This window comes from Protopterus annectens, chromosome 1.part2 (assembly GCF_019279795.1).
Source record: "Protopterus annectens isolate FY-2018-M chromosome 1.part2, PAN1.0, whole genome shotgun sequence".
In the NCBI taxonomy this organism is placed as follows: domain Eukaryota; kingdom Metazoa; phylum Chordata; order Ceratodontiformes; family Protopteridae; genus Protopterus; species Protopterus annectens.
Window position 1 is genome coordinate 127,316,016 of NC_056727.1, and position 20,437 is coordinate 127,336,452.

Consider the following 20,437-nt stretch of genomic DNA (forward strand, 5'->3'; position numbering starts at 1 on the left):
ATTTTATATTATGGATACTAATTAAGTATTATAATTTCTTTAGATTAATTCTTTTAGTTCATACCTGGAAATTGGTTTACTTTCAGCACATTGTTTTTTGTTATCAGGAGAATTTGTGTCATGTTATTTTACCTTTTTCAGGTGCTGTGTACTGTTACATTTGATTCATTGGAGTCGAGTGTCAAAACTGACATCATTACAACACTTGTAAGGTAGGTTCTGTGCTATAGATATGTGTGTATGTTTAAAAAATGATGTTATTAAACATTGTCTGTCTGTTGTATGAACTTGATAAAGCACTCTGATACTAGTGTTGTATATGATTATGCATGCTGCTTTTTTGAGGTATTTGTGTTCTCATGTGCAACTTGCCATGTTAAGAGTGTAGATATGCTGGATGGAGTCAGAAGCACCACAGGGAATAGAGCCACTGAGATACCACTGAGCTATGCTATGTAATTTAATAATCCAGGTAGAAATGGGATTAAGGTTATTCCTGAAACAAGCAGCAGCACCCTTTAAAAATGATTAAATGAATGGAAAAATAAAAAAAGCAAAACAGATGAAGATTAACTTTACTTTGTAATGATGAAAGTTATGCTTGGAGACTAAATTTTAGGTGTTAATTTCATTCACTCATTCATTCCTTCTCCACTTAACCTACTTAATCCAGATAAGGGCCAAGAGGCAGCTGGGCCTATCCCAGTACACAAGGCAAAAGAACTAATCCTGAATGGTACACTAACCCATCACAAATGTGCACATGCACATTCATGTCACATAGCACTCACTTGTGTGGCCAGTGTGGACGAATACAAGTTCATGTACGGCACAGCCTTGAAATATAGCAGGAAAAAGAACCACCCACATGCGGAGACGCAAAGGTTGTGCAGACTCCTCACAGAAGTACTGTAGCCAGTGACTGTACTGGAAAACCAAGTACTGTGGGAAAGCAGTTCTAACCAATGATGTATTAAATAGCAACATATAATTACACTGACAAACATGAACCAGAAGAGGAAAAACTTGGGAAGACTTAATAGTTATGTTCCACAAAGTTGCTGCTTTAGTCTTAGAATGTTGAATTTAATGACCTGAATAGTTTTTTACTTTCTTGTTCCCTTGTCTTTCTGCTGATTGTAAGGCAAGAAATGAGGACAGAAGTTTGCTTAAAAAGCTTTTTTCTGCAGGCATGGCTGATAGTATTGTAGTCAAAGATGTTAGGATCAATTAAAAAAATGTTCACGCACATTCTGGCATTGAAGGTTTGCCTATAATATCTGCCTAGTGTATACATATGTATGTGTGTATGCACTTGGATGCATGTATTTGTATGTGTTTATACACACGTGTGCGCATATAGCTGTTAAATCCATCTACTGGAGCAATAATCATATTAAAAGCATTTGCAAAAAAATTTATCTCACACTGCCATACATGCCCATACTGTCCATATTCAGTTATCATTCAGTAAAAACACTCATATGTACTCACTACAAACTGTAGCCACTGTGACGCCCTACAGCTGGCCCAGTTATCATGGAACCTCAATCCTCACCACTGGCAACAGTGGGGGGGCATGCATACTGAGAGGATGACAACTTACACACGTAGTATTTTCAGATGCAGCTCTCTGCATCAAGTGCAATTTCCCTTAAGAGCACACAGAGACCACAGTCAGTCTGGGGCTGGTTTCTCTCTCTTTCTCCAGATCCCCAATAAGACTCCCCATTGGCTCAGCTATAGAGCTGAGATCTCAGCTAGGTGGCCAAGCCAAGACCTCCAGCACCCTCTCTGTCCAACCAGTGTTTTGTGCCCCTTCCCAAGTAGCTGACACACACACCCTTTGAGATTTGATTTATACACATGCACACGTATGGGAAAGGCTGGCACAGGTTTACTAGCTATCCCCCCTTTTGCCCAGCCTAGAAGGTTATTACTGCCACCAGCCAGCTCTTTATCAGCTACTTTAAGGCCTTTAACAAAGGGTGTCCAATCTTACTCTGTAATGTTACTATTAATCCAAATGGTAGTTTGATCAAGAGCAAGGTTATTAGGAGTGGCCCACATAGTGTCCCCAAATAAATATACAAGTACTCTCAGAACATAAATATGTCTCTACACAGATCAGCCACAATGAAAAGTTTAAATATATTTAATAATAAATAATAAAAGGACAAGAAAATACTCTGTAAATAATCACAGTTACATCAGAGTTCAAAATCACAGGAAATATTTAAAACAACATCGTTGGACAGTCTCAAATAAATAAAGAAAACATCTAAGCTATACTTAACTGTACCCTAGTTAACTTACTTCCAGAGCAAGGCAAGTGTGGTGAATGGATCTTCTAGTTGATGTTGTTAGGTCCAAGTCAAAACAGAGAAATAGTTCTTAAATTAATATGTCAAATATTACTGCTGGGTTAGCTTGCAGGATGACATCACTTCTTGTCATTTGAATTTAGTTCCCAAACCAAACCCCCATTGGTAGAAACTGCCAGCCTTTAGCATCTACTTGTGAAAAATAGATAGCCATCAGATCTTTGCAGCTGCTAGAAGACATAAAGCAATAAAACACTTACAAGACAATGCAGAAGGCTCCCTAGTTTTAGACATCCTGTCTCCTTGCTGCATTGAAACCATCTTGTATGTAGCAGTTATAAAATAATTTAATTTCAGCTATTTGTCTGAAGTTTTGCAAGTTAACCTTCTATGTTCCAGTTTCCACTGTTAAAATACATACAGTTACAACAGTGTATACACATTTCTGTTCTTTCCAGTAGGGTATACTGTGGATACATCTCTAAGCTGAATACTCTACAACATAACTCTTCAGCACATCTGTACAAACCATATTATATGAAATACAGTTTTAATACATTTGTAACACAAGCATATGAATCATGTTGATATTCACAAATGACATATAATTATTTACAAAACTCCAGATAGCTGGGCTGGCAGTATCTCCTTTTGTTACAGCCACGAAAACGCAATCATACTTTTGCAAATTTCATACCCACTAATTACAACCCATACCACACATATCCATAAACACACTACCATTAAGTACAGCTTTTTGCAGGGGTTAAGCTCCCTGCACCCCCCCAACATCATATATATATATATATATATATATATATATATATATATATATATATATATATATATATAGATATATACCAATTCAAACATCGCACAACAGTGGGGAAAGGGCATAATCCCAATCCTTGTTGTACCACAGTCTCACGCTATAGAATTAAAATGAATTTTGATAGGTTGTGCCTCACAGACCACAGCAAATACTCATTTTCTGTCTAACTATGCCTTTGCTCAACAGGGAGACAGCTGAACATATTTGATGAGCTGTGTTCTTGATCATTTGAATAGCACCCATATATATACATCTGATTATATCTGTATATGTAAAAACTGCAAGAAAGACAAAGCCAGACTGCAGTTTTCACTGTGTAATACCTTAAACTTCCTGTAGTGGAGGCGCATGTTATGTATGCAAATATCCCTTTCAAGACATACCAGTATTTCAGCTATGTGGCTTCTAAATGCCGATGATATTTACTTTTTTAAATCATTACAAGTTCAGGACTTTGGCTTTATTGGCCTGAATGTACCCATAAGGCATGAAAAGTATAAAGTCATGGGCATTCAAAAACCATGTTGCTGAAACACTGGTATGTCCTTCAGGGGATATTTACATATATTGTGTAAAAATTAGTGACACAAACACCATGATGTTCTATAGAAACTTAATTTAACAATGCACTAGTAAAAAATACTTTCACCTCTCAAGACTTCTTCAGGCAGAAAACTGCACACACAATCAAACATGGTTTAAATAGAATCAGTACATGTCATGTGACTTTCATTAAATACAATTAAAGATATATGTCATATAAAAACAATATAAACAATATGAAAACATAAAATAGTTATTTATTGCTTATATCCTTCCAAACTGGTTTTAAGTTAAAATAATAATTTAATCTTGGATATTGGTAAGCCTTAAAATGTAATATCCATTTATTCTCTGACAATTCTGTGTAGTTAGATAGGTCACCCCCTCTGATAGATTTATTAATGTTTTGTAAAATTAGGAAATTAAATGTGTGTGTATCATCTGTACTTTTTATATGTCTATATAATGCATTAGTTTCTAACTTTCTTCTAATTTCTGCTTAATAATTTATATAAATTATAGCTATTTTTATGTTTTTATATTGTTTATATTGTTTTGATATGACATGCATCTTTAATTGTATTTAATGAAAGTCACATGACATGAACTGATTCTATTTAAACCATGTTTGATTTTGTGTGCAGTTTTTTGCCTGAAGAAGCCTTGAGAAGTGAAAGTATTTTTTACTAGTGCATTGTTAATAAATTAAGTTTCTATAGAACATTGTGGTGCTTGTATCACTAATTTTTACACAATTTGGACTTTTTGGGTGACACTTGCTTTATCTATGTGGTGAAAGCTCTTTTTGTTGTGTTTTGCTGTTTTTTGGCATCTCCAACCCATGAACACGATGTCTCAGATACCTGCTGGTAGTGGTTTACAGCTTAAAACTGTTAATTTGAACAGTTTACTTGATGTGGGTTTTAACCCTCTGAACTCAAAATTCTTGGGACAAAATTTGGAGAATATACCATTGTCAGTAAGTTATGACAAACTGTTACAGGATTTTCAATCGAAAATGCAGTTTTTTAAACGCCTACAATGGCAACTGCTTTCATTTTGGTATCTATATTAAACATAAAATTGTCCCAAAAGGGCTATGTATATTCAGTATGCCTAATTATCGTGATAAATATCCTGTATTACTGCAACGTTGACAGCAGATAAATCTTAAAGCTTCTATTGAATACATGGTTCTTATGAATGATTTTTTTCAGTCCTATAGAACAACAACTCAAACATGAACTGCTTACTGAGTTTGCTGATCTAGTAAATAAAACTGAACAAAATAGTCATTCCACGCTCTTAACTGATATGCTGGATTGTATTACAGCATATGAAAAGACCTTAATTGAGCGTAAGAGACAAAAAATCAGAAGGGACATGAATGACTTTAAGCTGGGCAATGTTTTCAACCTTGCCAGAACTACAACGTATTCAGAACAGCAAATGGATTCTGCAGATGAGGAAGGAGCCCAGAACCAGTCAGCTTCGAGAGCTACTGATGATGTGACCAACTTATCCAATCAGCAACAACGCCCAATGCATGTGGGCGTGATTATGCAAACTGAATCTTCAGAGCCGCAGTCTGCAGTTGACCGTCCAATGGCCGTGACCATGGTGGATTTAACTACTACATTAAATGCTGAAAAAACTAATTTCAGTCATCCAACGAATATAATTGTGGATTCTAGCTTGGTTACAGCTTTAGACCCTTTAGATGCACCTCTCCTCCTCAACAATCCGTACCCTCTACCCAGAGAGAAACAGAACTATCACAGCAGCAGGGGCTGGAGCTGCACCAGGAATACAGAACACAGGATGACTACTCTGAGCCAGAATAGGTTTTAAATGGTATCGTATATAACCTTTCGGTCTATTTATTAACTGAAAAAGAAGAGCGACTTTTAAATAAAGGCTTAACATTCATTCCATGGCAGTTGGCAGATATTTCAGATATGAGTTTTAAGCTGTTTGTGCATAATTTGAATTTGAAATCAATATATGGAATGAAGCAACATGATCTGAATAACTCTTATCATTCAGCTGTAAGTAGAAAAAGTCCTTTTGTTTCTGTTAACAATCCATTAATTGCTGCATTCGAGGAAGTAGTTATAAATGAAATATATGACTTTTTACTTTGTAACAATGTTAACAAGAAAAGCTTTTACCCAGGATAAAGAACAGCAGAAAGCAGTTAAATTGCTTATAACTAATAGTAACATAGTTATTAAACCAGCAGACAAGGGAGGTGAAATAGTTATTTTGAATTTGTCTGATTATGTAACTGGTATGATGGCATTGTTGAACACTGATGATTATATCATTTTGAGTGGTAATGAAGTAAATAACACTATTTAAAATGTAAAAGCAAGTGTATATGATATGCATTTAAATAATCAGATTTCTTTAGAAGTTTTGCAATATTTTCATCTTATGTATCCAAAAATTCCTTTTATTTATGGTACTCCTAAAATATATAAATCGCTTATCCCCCCCATGCGACCTATTGTTTCTGCATCAGGCTGGATTACTGAGCCTCTATCTAAATATGTAGAATTACAATTGAAAAAACCTCTGAGTCATTCGACTACTGTTATAAAAGATACACCTGATTTCTTAGAGAAATGATATCTTTGTTCTAATAAACATGACATTTCTAGTTGTTATTTTGTTACTTTGGACATGGAAAGTCTTTTTACATCTATTCCAAACGATGTTGGAATTGATTAAGAGAATATATTACACATCTGTCCATATTTAATTCTACTGAAATAGAAGCTATTTGTGCTCTGATAGACTTAATTTTGAATAATAATGTTTTTTTTTTATTTTAGAATGTGATATATAAACAATGTAAAGGGTAGCCATGGGTACGCCCATGGCTAACAGTTTTGTAAATTTAGTTGTTAGTAATTGGGAAATTAAATATGTATTAGATAGTGTAAATAATACATTTAATAATAGTATTTTATTTTATAAAAGATTTGTTGATGATCTTTTTCTTATTTGGGATGCATCAATTTCAGTTATTGAAGAATTCATTAATTATTTACATTCTACTAGCACATTTTTAAGATTCAAATGTAATATTAATTACACAAGTATAGAATTTCTTGATATAAAAATATTTAAACAATTCAATGGGACAGTTGATACTACTTTATTTAAGAAACATGTGAAGAAAAATACCTCTCTTCACAGAGCTAGTATGCACCCTCCACATATATTTACAAATATAGTTAAAAATCAAACTAAATATGTTATTCGGTTAAATACTGATAAAGATCTAATGGATACACAATTACATGCTGTTACTGTAGATTTTTTTTAAATAGAGGGTATACAGAAAATATAGTAACTAAATTAACTAGAGATTTAAAGCAAGAAATTGATAGTAGCAATATGTATCCTATTTTCTCAGGGACTCATGGCCAACCATATAAGAATAGATCTCAACTTAGAACTACAAATAAAACTAGTACTTTTAGATGCATCCTGCCATATGATGTAAATAACAATAAGATACAGAATATCATAAAGAAACACTGGAAGATGATAAAACATGTACCAGCCTTAAATGATATATCTTTGGAACATCTAACCTTTGGGTTCAAAAATCAAACCTGTTTGAAACATCAGTTATGCTATAAGGAACAGCATCAATATATGCATAATACATTAAGTAAAAAAGGCACACAAAATGTTATAATTGCCTTTTTTGTAAATATATCTATACAGGCTCAAGTTTTATTCATCCAGCAACATCAAAAATATTCTATGTAAGAAGTCATGGTACCTGTAGTATTATAGATGTAATATATATGGCTAGATGTCTCAATGTGTTGCATTCTATATATGCAAGAGTAATAGGAAATTAAAGGACAGAATATGTGATCATCTTTCAGAAATTAAAAGAAAGTTATAAACTAATGCACTATATACACATATAAAAAGTACAGATGATACACATACATTTAATTTCACAAAACATTAATAAATCTATCAGAGGAGGTGACCTATCTAACTGCACAGAATTGTCAGAGAATAAATGGATATTACATTTTAAGGCTTACCAATATCCAGGATTAAATTATTATTTTATCTTAAAAGCACTTTTGAAGGATATAAGTAATAAATTACAACTATTTTTATGTTTTTATATTGTTTTTATATAACATATACCTTTAATTGTATTTAATGAAAGTCACATGATATGAACTGATTCTGTTTAAACCATGTTTGATTTTGTGTGCAGTTTTTTGCCTGAAGAAGCCTTTGAGAGGTGAAAATATTTTTTACTAGCTCATTGTTAATAAATTAAGTTTCTCTAGAACATTGTGGTGCTTGTGTCATTAATTTTTACACAATTTGGACTTTTTGGGTGACACTTGCTTTATCTATGCGGTGAGAGCTCTTTTTCTTGTGTTTTGATATTTACATATATCCCATGGGCTTCCACTACAGGAGGTTTGATGTATTACACAGCAAAGAATCTAGCTTGGCTGGGCCTGTCTTGCAACTTAAACACACACACACACACACATAAAATGCTCACTGGAAACAGTGCTTTAGTTTTAGGTTTACTTTATTTACAAAGCATTTTTTTTGTTTTTGTTTTTGCCATCAAATGAAAACTGGCACAAAACTGCATCATTAAAAAAAAAAAAAAAAAAACACAGTCTTGAAGTTCTCGGGCTCCTTTTTTTTGAACACGTGTATAGTCACCATAAATATGAACAAGATTCTGGTAATCCTCCAAGTGTGTTCACTGGTATCTTCCTGTGGGGAGTCATTTATGTAGTCAAACATTCCGAATATCAAACGTGTTTCATGCTAGCACAAGCGATCAAATAGTCAAATGATTGCTGTGTGTTGGCATTACTTTCTATAAGATTGGGGTACAGCAAGGTTTGAGAAATTTCCCCTTTCCCACTGTTGTGCAATTTCAGAGTTGGTATAGGTAAGTAAGTATCAAGGAGCTGGGGGTCCAGGGGAGCTTGCCCCACTAAAAAAAAAGTTTTTGTTTCTTGTATGTGATTTTTAGTTGTTTTGAGTTTCAATCTTAAGATCGGTCTGTTGCAGTTCTAATAGTTGATTGTCCAATTATATGTACACTTCTTCCTGATATTACAAGGTTGCTTCAAGTAAACTTTCTGGTTGATATCCTCCAAGAGTCTTTACTGTTCGCCACACATCTCTGTCTCTGTTGAGAGGCCACCTCTTTAGTAGATCTCCTTACAGTAGTTTTAATCACTCTGCATAACTCTTGCTTTTATAGTAGGGTGGTGTGTGGTCTCCTTTCTTCTGTTAGATTGTGATGCTTCCTTCTCTACACTGCCTCAACAGTCCAGACCCATACACCCCACAGCAATTGCTAGGGGTCACTGTACCACATAATATCAAATTTCCCAGACACAGCTTTAAGTGCTATTATGATGCTGTGGATGCTTCTTTTAGGGCTGCTGTCACTGTATCTGTTATTCACAGATATGCATGGCTTCATAGTTAGCCTGTACCTGAGAATTTCAAATCTAAAATTCTAGACTCACCCTTGGAAAAAGGGTTACTGTTTGGTCCTCGGCTGGTCAGCCTGTTCAAGACTCTCCAAGATCAAGGTAAGACCATGAAAGGCCGCAGACAGATTCTACTCTCCTCAATTCCTAAATACCATAGGAACTACCCATCTAAATCTACCCCCTTCATTAGAAAGGATCCTAGGGCTGTAAAGAAGCAAAGGAAAACCCCTAGGAAAAGATGCCTTGAAAAACCCATATGGGAACCTCCAATGGGGAGGCCCCCCCATTCGAAGCACAAACCTGTGACTTTCTCTGTGCAACTCTCCCCCTGCCCTCAGTCCCATTAACTCTGTTTCCCAAAGACTGTTCTCTCTAGCCACATGGGAAGCTATTACCACAGACAAGTCGGTCCTCCTCATTATCAGGGACTGTTATACCATGTCTTGGGAAAACATTCCCCCTCTGAAAGGCACACCACAACTTCCTCAAGACCAAATATCCCTTCTACTCCCCATTATTCCAGATCTGTTGAATCAAGGCACCATCATTCCAGGATTTTTCTGGTCCCAAGAAAAGAAGGGCAGTGGAGACCCATCATAGACCTGTCTATCCTAAACACTGACTTGAATGTATCATCTTATAAAATGCTCTTTCGTTACACTCTTCAGCCTTTCGTCCTCTCCCAAGCTTTTAGTGTCAGCAGATCTGAGGGATGCTTACTTACACATACCCATTCAACCTCCTTGCGTGAGATTCCTCAGGTTTTTCTTTGGATCTTCACATTTTCCATCTACTGCTCTGCCTTTTGGTTGTTCCACAGCTCCAAGAGTTTTCACAAAGTACTTAGCACCAATGGTAGCTTCCTGTCACACTCAGAGAATTCCAGTTGACCTACTTATCCAGGCTCTTTCTCCAGAAATATTTCTTCAGCATCTTCACTTTAACCTCCATCTTGTGACAAGTCTGGGTTTTACTTAAGCTACAAAAAATACCACATGGCCACTGTGCAGGACCTGGTGCTTCTGTGCTGCAGACTGAACACACAGAAAATATATGCTTTCCTTATCCAGGAGAAATTTCAGTCTGTGTAGTTCTTTCCAAAATCTCTCCTCTGCAACCCATTGCTCAGCAAGGGAGATGCTAAGGACTTTGGGATTCATGGCAGCCACCATCCCTATGCTCCCCCTCGCCAGACCTCACATGACACAATCTAGTGGTACCTGAAATCTGTGTGGTCTCAGCAGTGTCACTCCTTGGACACCCTGATTCCCCTCCTCCCTTGTCTCAAAAAGGAACTGCTTTGGCGAAAGGAACATGGCATCCTCAACCCAGGACCGCCATTCACACCACCACCTCCTCTTCAACAAGTTCACACAGATGCTTTGGAAGAGGTGGTGAAGGGAGTATGGACAGGCTTATGCTGAGAAGTGGCAACCTCAGTTCCTGAAGAAACTTAAAAGGTCTGGGAGTTGGCATAATGGTTAAGTTGTTTACCTTACAAACACAAGATGCAGGGTTTGATTCTCACATGGGATAATTGGCTAGCTTTAAAATGGCCCACAAGGGCAGTTGACCTAGTACTTACATGTAAACCTATGAATTTGAAAGAAATGAGGGCTGTTCTGCAAGCTGTTGGATTTTTGCCCACCTTTGGAAAACCAGGCCACTCCTAGTGTACCGAGATAACACCATAGTCATGTGGTACATAGGCACCAGATGTTACCAATTGTACAGATTAGCACCAGAAGCATGGAAACTGGTAGTCCAAATGAACATCACACTAACAGCCACATACGTCCCTTCTCAGTACATTGTGCTAGCAGATCTCCTAAGCCATTCCTTGGAGGACTCCCATGAACAGACTTTGAACAGAGAAGTTTTCTACATGATCACCTTTCAGTGTGGCACTCCACAGGTAGACCTCTTTGTGCCACCATACAACCATCAACTCCTCCAGTTCTATACCAGAGACCCTTGTCATACAACCTAGAGGACAGATGCCTTTTCCTTTCAGTGGACAGGGAAGTTCCTCTGTTTTTCCTCCTCTGCCTCTTCTTCCAAAAATTCTTCTCAAGACACAAAAGGAAACACCAAACTCCTTTTACTGGCACTGTTTTGGCTGCAGCAGCATTGGTTTTCCCTGTTATTTCACCTGACAAAGGTAGACTGTAGGAGTATTACTCTTCAACCGGACCTGATGACTCAGCAAAAGGTATTGCTGCTTCTCCCAAATCTTCCATCTCTCATCCTGAACCAATGAATGAAAAGATTTTAATTCCTGAAAAAAACCTCTTCTCTGAAGAGGTTGTTCAAGCCCAACAAGAGGCCAGGAGACCCACTACAAGAAAATCTTATCTGCTAAATGGAGAATGTTTTCTTATTGATGCCATAAACGCAGTCACAATCCACTGTTATCACAAGTTCCTACCGTATTGCAATATCTTTGCAAACTTGTTTGATCAGGCTTGGTCTACTCATTTAAAAAAGCTCACCTGTCAGCTATCAATGCCTGCCTCCCTTTTAGCTCTTCAATTATGGCTAGGTTGGAGGTCAAGGTTTTCCTCAGAAGAGTCCTGCATCATAACCTACCAAGGAAACCCTTGTCTCACCCTTGGGTTCTTAATTTTGTGGTAGTAAAGCTTACACTGCCTCTCTTTGAACCAGTATTTTCCACTTCACTAAAATTCTGTACTTGAAAAAACATCCTCCTTCTGGTTCTCCCCTTTGCTAGGAGGTTTTCTGAGTTACAAGCTCTCATGGCCGTTCCCTCTTTTCTTATTTTTCACAAGGACAGGGTGACTGTCATGGCTAATCGATCCTTCATGCCTAAGGTAGTGTACAGGCTGCCCCTCAATCAGGCTATTTATCTTCCCACCTTCTTTCCCAATTTGGAAAACAGTGGGGAAAGAATCTTGCATTCTCGAGACATTCACAGGCAATTCAGATTTTATATGGACAAAATTAAATCTTTTGGAAAGACTGACCAGCTGTTTGTATCATTTATGAGCCCTAAGCTGGGCCAGCCAGTCTCCAAACAAGCTATTGCAACTTGGATTTCTAAGGCTGTCTTTCTGCTATTCGCACAATGGTAAGGTCTTCCTGCCCTGAATCACATTCTACTAGGACAATGGCTTCCTCAGGAGCATTTCGCAAAGAAATAGACTCCAGGTCTATTTTAGAGGTGGTCACTTGGTCCTATTTAAACACCTTTACCAAATGCTACAAAACTGATGCTTGTTTAGGTCCAGGGCAGCCTTTGCTCATTTAGTTCTTTTTGGGCTCTTGGACAACTCTTTTTCTCAGTAGCCAACAACCCTTTTTTCTTAGCTGTGGGACTCGCCCATATTTTAGGAATACTGCAACAGTGATTTCAGTCATGACATAGTACAGTTTTGTAAAAACTTACCATAACAGTAGATGTCCTATTGATCACTATTGCAGTGTTCCATCCTAGCCTGCATCCCTGTTGTCTTTCTTACTTCATCCTTCAGTTTCCTTTTCTCTTTGCTTTAACCTCTGCTCTGTTACACAGAAACTGTGAAGTTTTCTTACCTATTCGAGATACATCCTTACTAGCTGACCAGTCTCCTCTCTCAGTAGTCTTCAGGCCACTGGTTCATTGATAGTGTAAAGATCCATGCTTCTCCATTCACCTGTATAACCAAGTGTATACGAGCTGAGGTAATACATCGGACGTATGACCTAGTGAAGGTAAAGCTTTTGTAGTTCAGTCTGGCATCAGCAGTGACAACCCATATGTCAGGAATACTGCAACAGTGATCAGTAGGACATCTACTGTTACAGTAAGGTCTTATGCAGCTGTACTTTCTGTTTCATATTTGTTCAGTGTACTTCCTTTCTCAAGGTGATGTCAGTCTGTTGAGGGGCCATGGAAATTTTGTAGCATGAAACTTCTCACTGGGTTGTGTTCTGCCTTGTCTGCTGTGTTGGATATTGCATCATTTCACCTGTTGATATGGGGCTCTGAAACAATTTGTATTTTAGCTGAGTTTTCATCTGCATCAGACACAGGTGACATCTCTTTTGATGCTGAGTTTTATGACTGGACTCTAGTCATCACTGAGTACATCAGTATCAGGAATGTTGAGATTTTCCTAGAAAAGTGTAAGTTGCACTTGTCAGAACTAAATTTAATACCAGTTTCAAATGCCCTGTTGCTCAGTGGCTATAAATATTTATTGAGGTCATCAGCATCAGATTAGTTTTGTAGTATAAACCCAGTTTTGCAGTTATCAGCATATTTATGTACCCAAAATGTATTGTTTCAAGGAATACCAGAAAAATATATTAAATAGTACAGGTCCAAAGACTGATCCCTGTGGAACACTAGATTTAAATGACAAGTAGTCAGAATGCTCATTTTGAATCTTAATACACTGCTAATAATCATGCAGTTCATAATCCAACTATAACTGTTTGTATTGGATTCACTTTAAACATTTGTTAATAACCTGGAATGGGAGAGTCAAAGTCTTAGCTAGGTCCATATAAATTACCATTGGCGACAATCCTAGATCTAAAGCCATAGTTATTTGTTTGTGCAAATTCACCAGGGTTTCTCAAAGTTGATCTTCCGGTAATAAAACCATGTTGTTCTATGTCAGTTACTGCTAAACTGCTGTCAATATTATCCATCAGTCTAGCAAACATCTTTCAAAGAACTTGCAAATTAATGATGTTAAACTTATCAGTTTGTAGTTTTTAATTAGATCTTTCTTATCTTTTGTGTGAACTAGATTTATACAAGATAATTTCCAATAACTTGGAGCAATACCATTAGCCAACAATTTGTTAAAAGTACTTTGTAAGATTGGTATTATTTAATTTTTAATGCTCAATAGTACATTGCCAGATGTCATGTCTAGTCCCATAGATGATAATTTCTTAATTTTAAGAGCCTTTTAAATAGAGAGGCATCAGATATAGTTGGACATGGTCCAGAAATATGAATTTGATCAGCAAAGATTTTATTATTACAAACATCAAGTTGTTGAGTTGTCTTTCGACTTTTTCCCGGTAAGGGATCGCCACAGTGGAACTCCGGTCCGCTAATGATTGGCAGTAGAGTTTTACGAAATGCCGAGGTGCCAGCTCGACACCCAACCTTCAACGAAGGCATGCCCATTTACACACACATGTCTTTCGAACGCTACCCAATCACGGGAAGGACATGCAGACTCCACACAGAAGGCACTCCCAAGCCAAGCTGAGAATCGAATGGGAGAACCTCTTGCTGTGAGGTAACAACGTTACCACTGTACCACCATGGAATACAAACATCAAGTAATATTTGAAAATAATGTATTCAGTTCACTTGCTTCAATCGTATATGCTTCTTAAAAAACATTATCATTAATGATGATTGTATCAATTGATCGCTTATTAATTGAATTAATATATTTATTAAAAAAAAATTTATTTGAATAATTGCTAATCAGTTTACTTTCATAACTAGTCTTCGTTATCATCTTTCTTGTATTCATTTCCTACTGTAGTGTTGACTTTTTTCATATTAAAATTTGGACATTTCTTAAAGATTTCATTGTTTTTCTTTTTTTTTTTTTCTTTCTTTCTTTCTATAAAACCTCAAAATAATCTTATTCAGTCATAGTGGAAAGGAGGTTTTACCGTATTTGTAACACAAAGATGCTTTTACACAATTATGTAACAGGCTTTCAAATACTGAATAACCACATTGATATTTTGAAATAAAAGATACATTGTACAAGTCAATGTTAACCAGTTGGGACATCAAATTACAATAATCAATTTGACCCAGTGTTTGTCTTTTTTGGGCATAAAGTTTTTTTGTAGTTTTCAGGTACACTTCAAATTATATTGAATTATGATTAGACAAACTTAAAGGAGATGAAACTTTCAAGCAATTTATTTTGTCAGGAATAAAGATAGCTACAATGACAAGTATGTTTTTTCCTCTAGCATTGCTTGTGACTAATTTTGTCATTCTATAAAAGGAAATAATATCAACAAATTCCCTTTCAAAAATATAATTAGTAGACAGAGTTTCCCAAAGGATACAAGGATAAAGTTACCCAATAATAAGAAATTGTATATGTTGTCTTGACAGTTTTATATAGTAAGTATTCCCAGTGATTTTCAATAACAATACTTGGTGTGTGATAACTTAAGACAAGATGTATACTTTTTTTTGTCCTTGTCAAAACAAGAGTTTCAAAGTCCATGACCTTTGTTATGAGACAAGATGGAATAGTCTTATGAATCTATAGAGTAATCCTTCCCCCTTCAGTATTTGGCAAAGTTGTCTATGTGGTAACAGGTGTCATTCCATGATTCAGCTATGGCAGCAATGTGTGGGAGGACTCCACCCCCCCCCCCCAAAAAAAAGTTATATATACCATTTCCACAGTGGAGAAAGGGCAGTTTTACCTATTCACTGAAAGCGGCTTTCAGAGATGAAGTTGTCATGCTTTTGTCTGTCACACAAACAACATTTGGCTCAATTGTACATTCCCAAATATGCTACCTTGGTGACTTAGAGTATCACACTCTGGCCTGCTGTAAGAGATTCCTAAGTTGCTATGTCTTTCACCTGGCCTTCTGTGGACACCCATATTAAAAGGTAGTTATTTCTATGGTAGTTTCTATTATCTGTTATTATTACTGTATATTGTTTCAGGTGTTTCATTTCCCATGTATCTCTACCATTGCTTAAGTGTAAGCACTTAAATAAATTTGAATTTGAACTTGTTTAATAGTGATACTAATACGAAGTGAAAGAGAAAGTTCTAGAAGTACACATAATTACATTTGTAAGCTGTCAGGTGAGATAGACATTCTCATTGGAATGTAATTGAGGGGAATTTCTATTTGAAGAAATTTAGGATTAACTTGGTGTCTTTACAAGTTTTATGCAGTAACAAGTCATCCCATTCTGCATAAAGAGTTAGTTGGATATGTGGAAGGGCCAGTATAAGATTATCATTAAATAAAGAGAAGAGACTCTCGAAGAATATACCCTTAGAGAGGCTCCCAAGCAGACAGTAGCTTGGCTTGAGATAGCTTTGTTGTAGTGTACTTGTATCAGTCTGTTATGCAGATTGTTAGCAAACCTTTTGAGGTATTCTCCAGAGAAAATATTTTACAAAAATTCTGTGAATGGAAACAAGTGGTCAAAGTCTCATTTCAAGTCAGTCGAAACAGCAGCAGTAGTCTTTTATCTGTGTTAGTGAAAATTTCATAGATGTTTACTAGGCTAACTATGACAAGGCCCTTTTTAAGCATAGCCGTGCATCCCAAATGTCTGACAAGTTCTCATACACTTGTAAGCAGGGACTTGGGAAATGAAATATTACAAGCAGGGATCTAAGAGATTACCAGATTGCGGGCTGACTATGTCCATTAGAGACATAGGTGCCAAACCAGGGATGAATTTCCTGTTCCCCACACAATATTCCAAGTTACACTTGAATTGGATTAAGGAGGAACTCTACTTTACATGGATGGGGAAGCCTCTTCCAGAGGAGTAGTCTCTGCGATACATACCCATCTCTCCAGCAGGTCCTATTTATATTGCAGGCAAGGTTTAAGTCGTTAGAATAAGCAATTCTTGTGCTGTTTGTTTTCCAGGTATGCAGGATGTCCATCAAAGTGGGGTCTGACAATGCCTTGTATGCCAGGCATAGATCTCCCATCAACAGCCTGTAGGAGACAGAATACAGGGACAGGGCCTTGAGGCAGTCTGCAGAGGACATGTTACTTACACCCTTTGTACTTTTTGTGAGGAACCTTTGTGGACATTCCAACTGAAGTATGTGCCTGGTTAGGCACATACCAAAGAGGGCATTTTACTCAATGATGGGTCTAATGCAAGCCAAATACAGTGGAACAATTACTTCCTTGGACCTAGATGCCATATCTTTGTTTATAAATTGCACAACTTAGAATGATTTCCTCACTACTGTAGGTACACAATGATAAAAGGCTAGATTAAGGTCTATGTTTGTCCCCAATTCCTTGATTACTGGGTCAGCTCTTAGGGGAGTGTTGTCAGTATGATAGTTACCAGGGTGGGATGACCTCCCGAAGAATACTGTTATCTTGTTGTTTAGCTTTAGTCCATCGCTCTGACACCAGTTATTTGTCTGTGTCAGCCCTTCCTGGAGAATATTTGTGTCAGTGGGGGATTCAGTGACGGCTCCTAATTTGCAGTCATCTGCAGATTTAGTCTGCCAGAGGACATTGACATTGGCCTTAACTTTGGAGGAGTAAATGCCAAAAAGAAATGGTCCCAGGAATGACCCGAGGGACTTCACATGTGACTGGCCTCTTTGTAAAGGTAGACTCCCCAATTTTAACTTCCTGGGGCCTGTCTGTGAGCCATCTGGCTGTCCACCAGGTGACATAAGGGTGGGTACTTGACCTCTTGAGTTTGTCATCAATACCTGAGTCGGGTATTGTATCAAATGTCTTGGCCATGTCAAGGTAGGCAGTGTGAACCATTTTACCCTTATCCATTGCTTTGGTGACCTTCTCAAAGAAGTCCGCCAGGTTGAGTTGGAATGACCTGCCCTTGACGAAGCCAAATTGCATTGGGTCCAGTGTCTGGAGGTTTGCTATGTCATTATTGATCATTTCAATGATAATTCTTTCAATAGCTTTGCATAAGAGACTTGAGAGTTGTGGGTCTGTAGATGGCCCATCTTTATGCAGAGGGATGATTGTTGCTGTTCTGCATTCATAAGGCACAAAGCTGGAACAGAGCTATAGGAAATTTAATCTGAATCTGTGTTGAGTATGACGTAGCAAGTATTTATCTTGGATAAAGTTAAGGACATGTTTGTAAACAAGGCTTTCAAGAATCTCCACTAAATGATGAAAATTAGCTGTAGGCTTGACATGGTCAGTACGGCTGCAGAAGGGTTTAATTTTCCCTCCAAATTCAGCAACTGTAGGACATCATACATTTTCTGTCAAGAGCAAAAAATAACAGAATACTAAATAACACTAAGCGGCAGTTATAATTACAGCTCAAGTAAATGATAATCACTGCTGCAGTCGTCAAAACTATATCGGTTGTACACATCATGACCATCCAGCCTTTAAAAGCTTAAGAACACCTTCCATGTGCTGCAACTGTTACAAGCTTGAGAGGAGCTCCATAAAAAGACCGTTGGAGCTAAAATTACCTCAGGGCTTTTTTGCATCCAAAGAGTGTTCCTTTATTGGTCCCCATGGAACTGTTGGTCAACCAGCAATCCTTTAAGGTCAGGTAGATAAGACTGCTGCTGGGAGAGCCTTCCACTACGTTTTGTGAGGAAAATCTGAAATATGCTGTTTTGCTAAGAAACATTTTATTTTAGAGCTGTCATTGCATTTCTGAGTGAGCGTACATGCAAATGCTTATTTGAACATTTTGTCTAGAAAAGTTTAGGTTTTCAGAATGTGTGTTTGGTGCAGGATACTGTGCTTGTTGGGGTCAGTGATTTACTTCATATGTACCACTTGTTCTGTGCCTTGCCTATTAACACTTCATCCACGTTCTCTTATCTGACTTTGAGATCTCCTTTTCGGTGTACCTATGAAGCATCCATTAATTTCCTTGGTTTTACCTTTCCCTGCCCACAAGAAGAAGAAAGTTGTCGGAGTCTTTTGAGTGTCAGGATGGCCCCTGTTCTCCCTCGGTCACAGTTAGGTGGGTGCTGTGGCCACTTGTTCCTCAGATCACCCATCTTTCTCCTCAAGTCCCCTTGGTGTAGCAGTCTTCAAAAACAAGGGGATAGCCATGCCCTCTGTGGCTGTAAGAATGCATTTTGTGGGCAAAGGAGAACCACTCTTGTCAGTCTTATGGGAAGAGGCAAATGAAGGTGCTTCACTTAGCCAGCATGGGGATCTTGCATCAGAGATTAGTATGCCTTCTGAGAGTCACTGTCTTTCCTTGTAGATTCCCAGGACAAGTGAACATAGTGAGAAAACTTTCCAGTCTCCTGTTTGTTTCCATGGACAGGGAAGATTAACTGAGGTTTTCTAAGAAGTTCATTGATGCTGTTTCCTTGGCTTCTTTTCTTCAGGCAAGACAACAGTTACATCACTTTCTGGATTTTCAGTCAGAATAGCAGGAAAGAGAATTTCTTCTTAGTTTGAAAATTCTGATTCAAGAAAGTATAGATGTTCATCATGCTATACTGCTGCAGTCATCACACTTGGTTTATCCTGTCGTCAGGCGGTCCCGCAGTCGGCCGAATCCCAAAGTCTTGGTCCGGCGTCGGTTGTCGTCGCCTCTTCCCTGACATCAGTGCGACAGGGGTATAAGAGAGACAGCCGAAGCCATTTTCTTCAGTCTTTCTTCCCGCGCGGTTCCCGAAGCAGAAGCAGTTCGCAAGTGCCGGTCGGCCAGCTCCTTAAATTTTCGAATCGAGTTTCAGCCTGAAGTCTTCTCTAAAGCTACGTACCCCGTTGGGGAAACTTTCCTTGCCTCAGACCGATGTCAGACAAAGTTAATAATTGTATTTCTTGTGGGAAGCAAATACCTCATAAGGATTTTCATTCTTATTGTATTCCTTGCCTAGGCCCCAGACCATGACATCTCTGGTTGTCGGTTCTGTGCTAGGTTCAACAAACGTACAATAAAGCGGCGGGCAGAATTCGCCCAGCATTATTTTGGCAGAAAATTTAATTATAGCATGCCGTCGGAGCAACCGACATCAGCAATGATTAAAAAACGCAAAGATAAGGACCGGCAGCCAAGGCCAAGACCAGATACCGAGGCCTCAGCAAGGCCTGACGCCGGTTCTCTGGTTTTCAGTGAGGCGCCTTCGCAGCCCCTGACTACCGCTGATTCAGAATTTCTGACGGCATCCCAAACCGAAACCGTTGGGCCTCAGGATCCGGTACCACCTCACTCCTCGGACGCCAGCCCCGATAGGGATCTGGAAACTTTGAATAGACCTTCGGTCTCAGAGGGTGTTTTCAAACCGACAACTGCCTCTGCCAAGCCTTATGCTAAGCTCAAAGCCCCCTTGAAAGTTAGAAAACCGGGGCCACACCCCCCCACAGGCCCCTATGCCTAAAAAACAGATGCATAAGATGGCCAAGGATTTAATTACCCTTATCAGGGGATCCCAACCCCCACCTGACAAAAGGCCTAGACTGGGGGAAGATTATCCTTCCTCTGACCAAGCATCCATTTCCTCAGGCAACTCTGACGACCAGGATTACTT

The 20,437-nt window shown here is 38.0% G+C and overlaps 1 protein-coding gene across 1 annotated transcript in view; it reads left to right on the forward strand.

Moving 5' to 3' along the window:
- The window catches only part of PNPT1 (polyribonucleotide nucleotidyltransferase 1), a 1,644,852-nt gene that overhangs the window by 762,519 nt on the left and 861,896 nt on the right, over positions 1–20,437 (forward strand). The window contains exon 14 of the mRNA XM_044055211.1: positions 142–212. Coding sequence (XP_043911146.1) covers positions 142–212 — 71 coding nt within the window. The remainder of the gene's footprint in view (positions 1–141; positions 213–20,437) is intronic.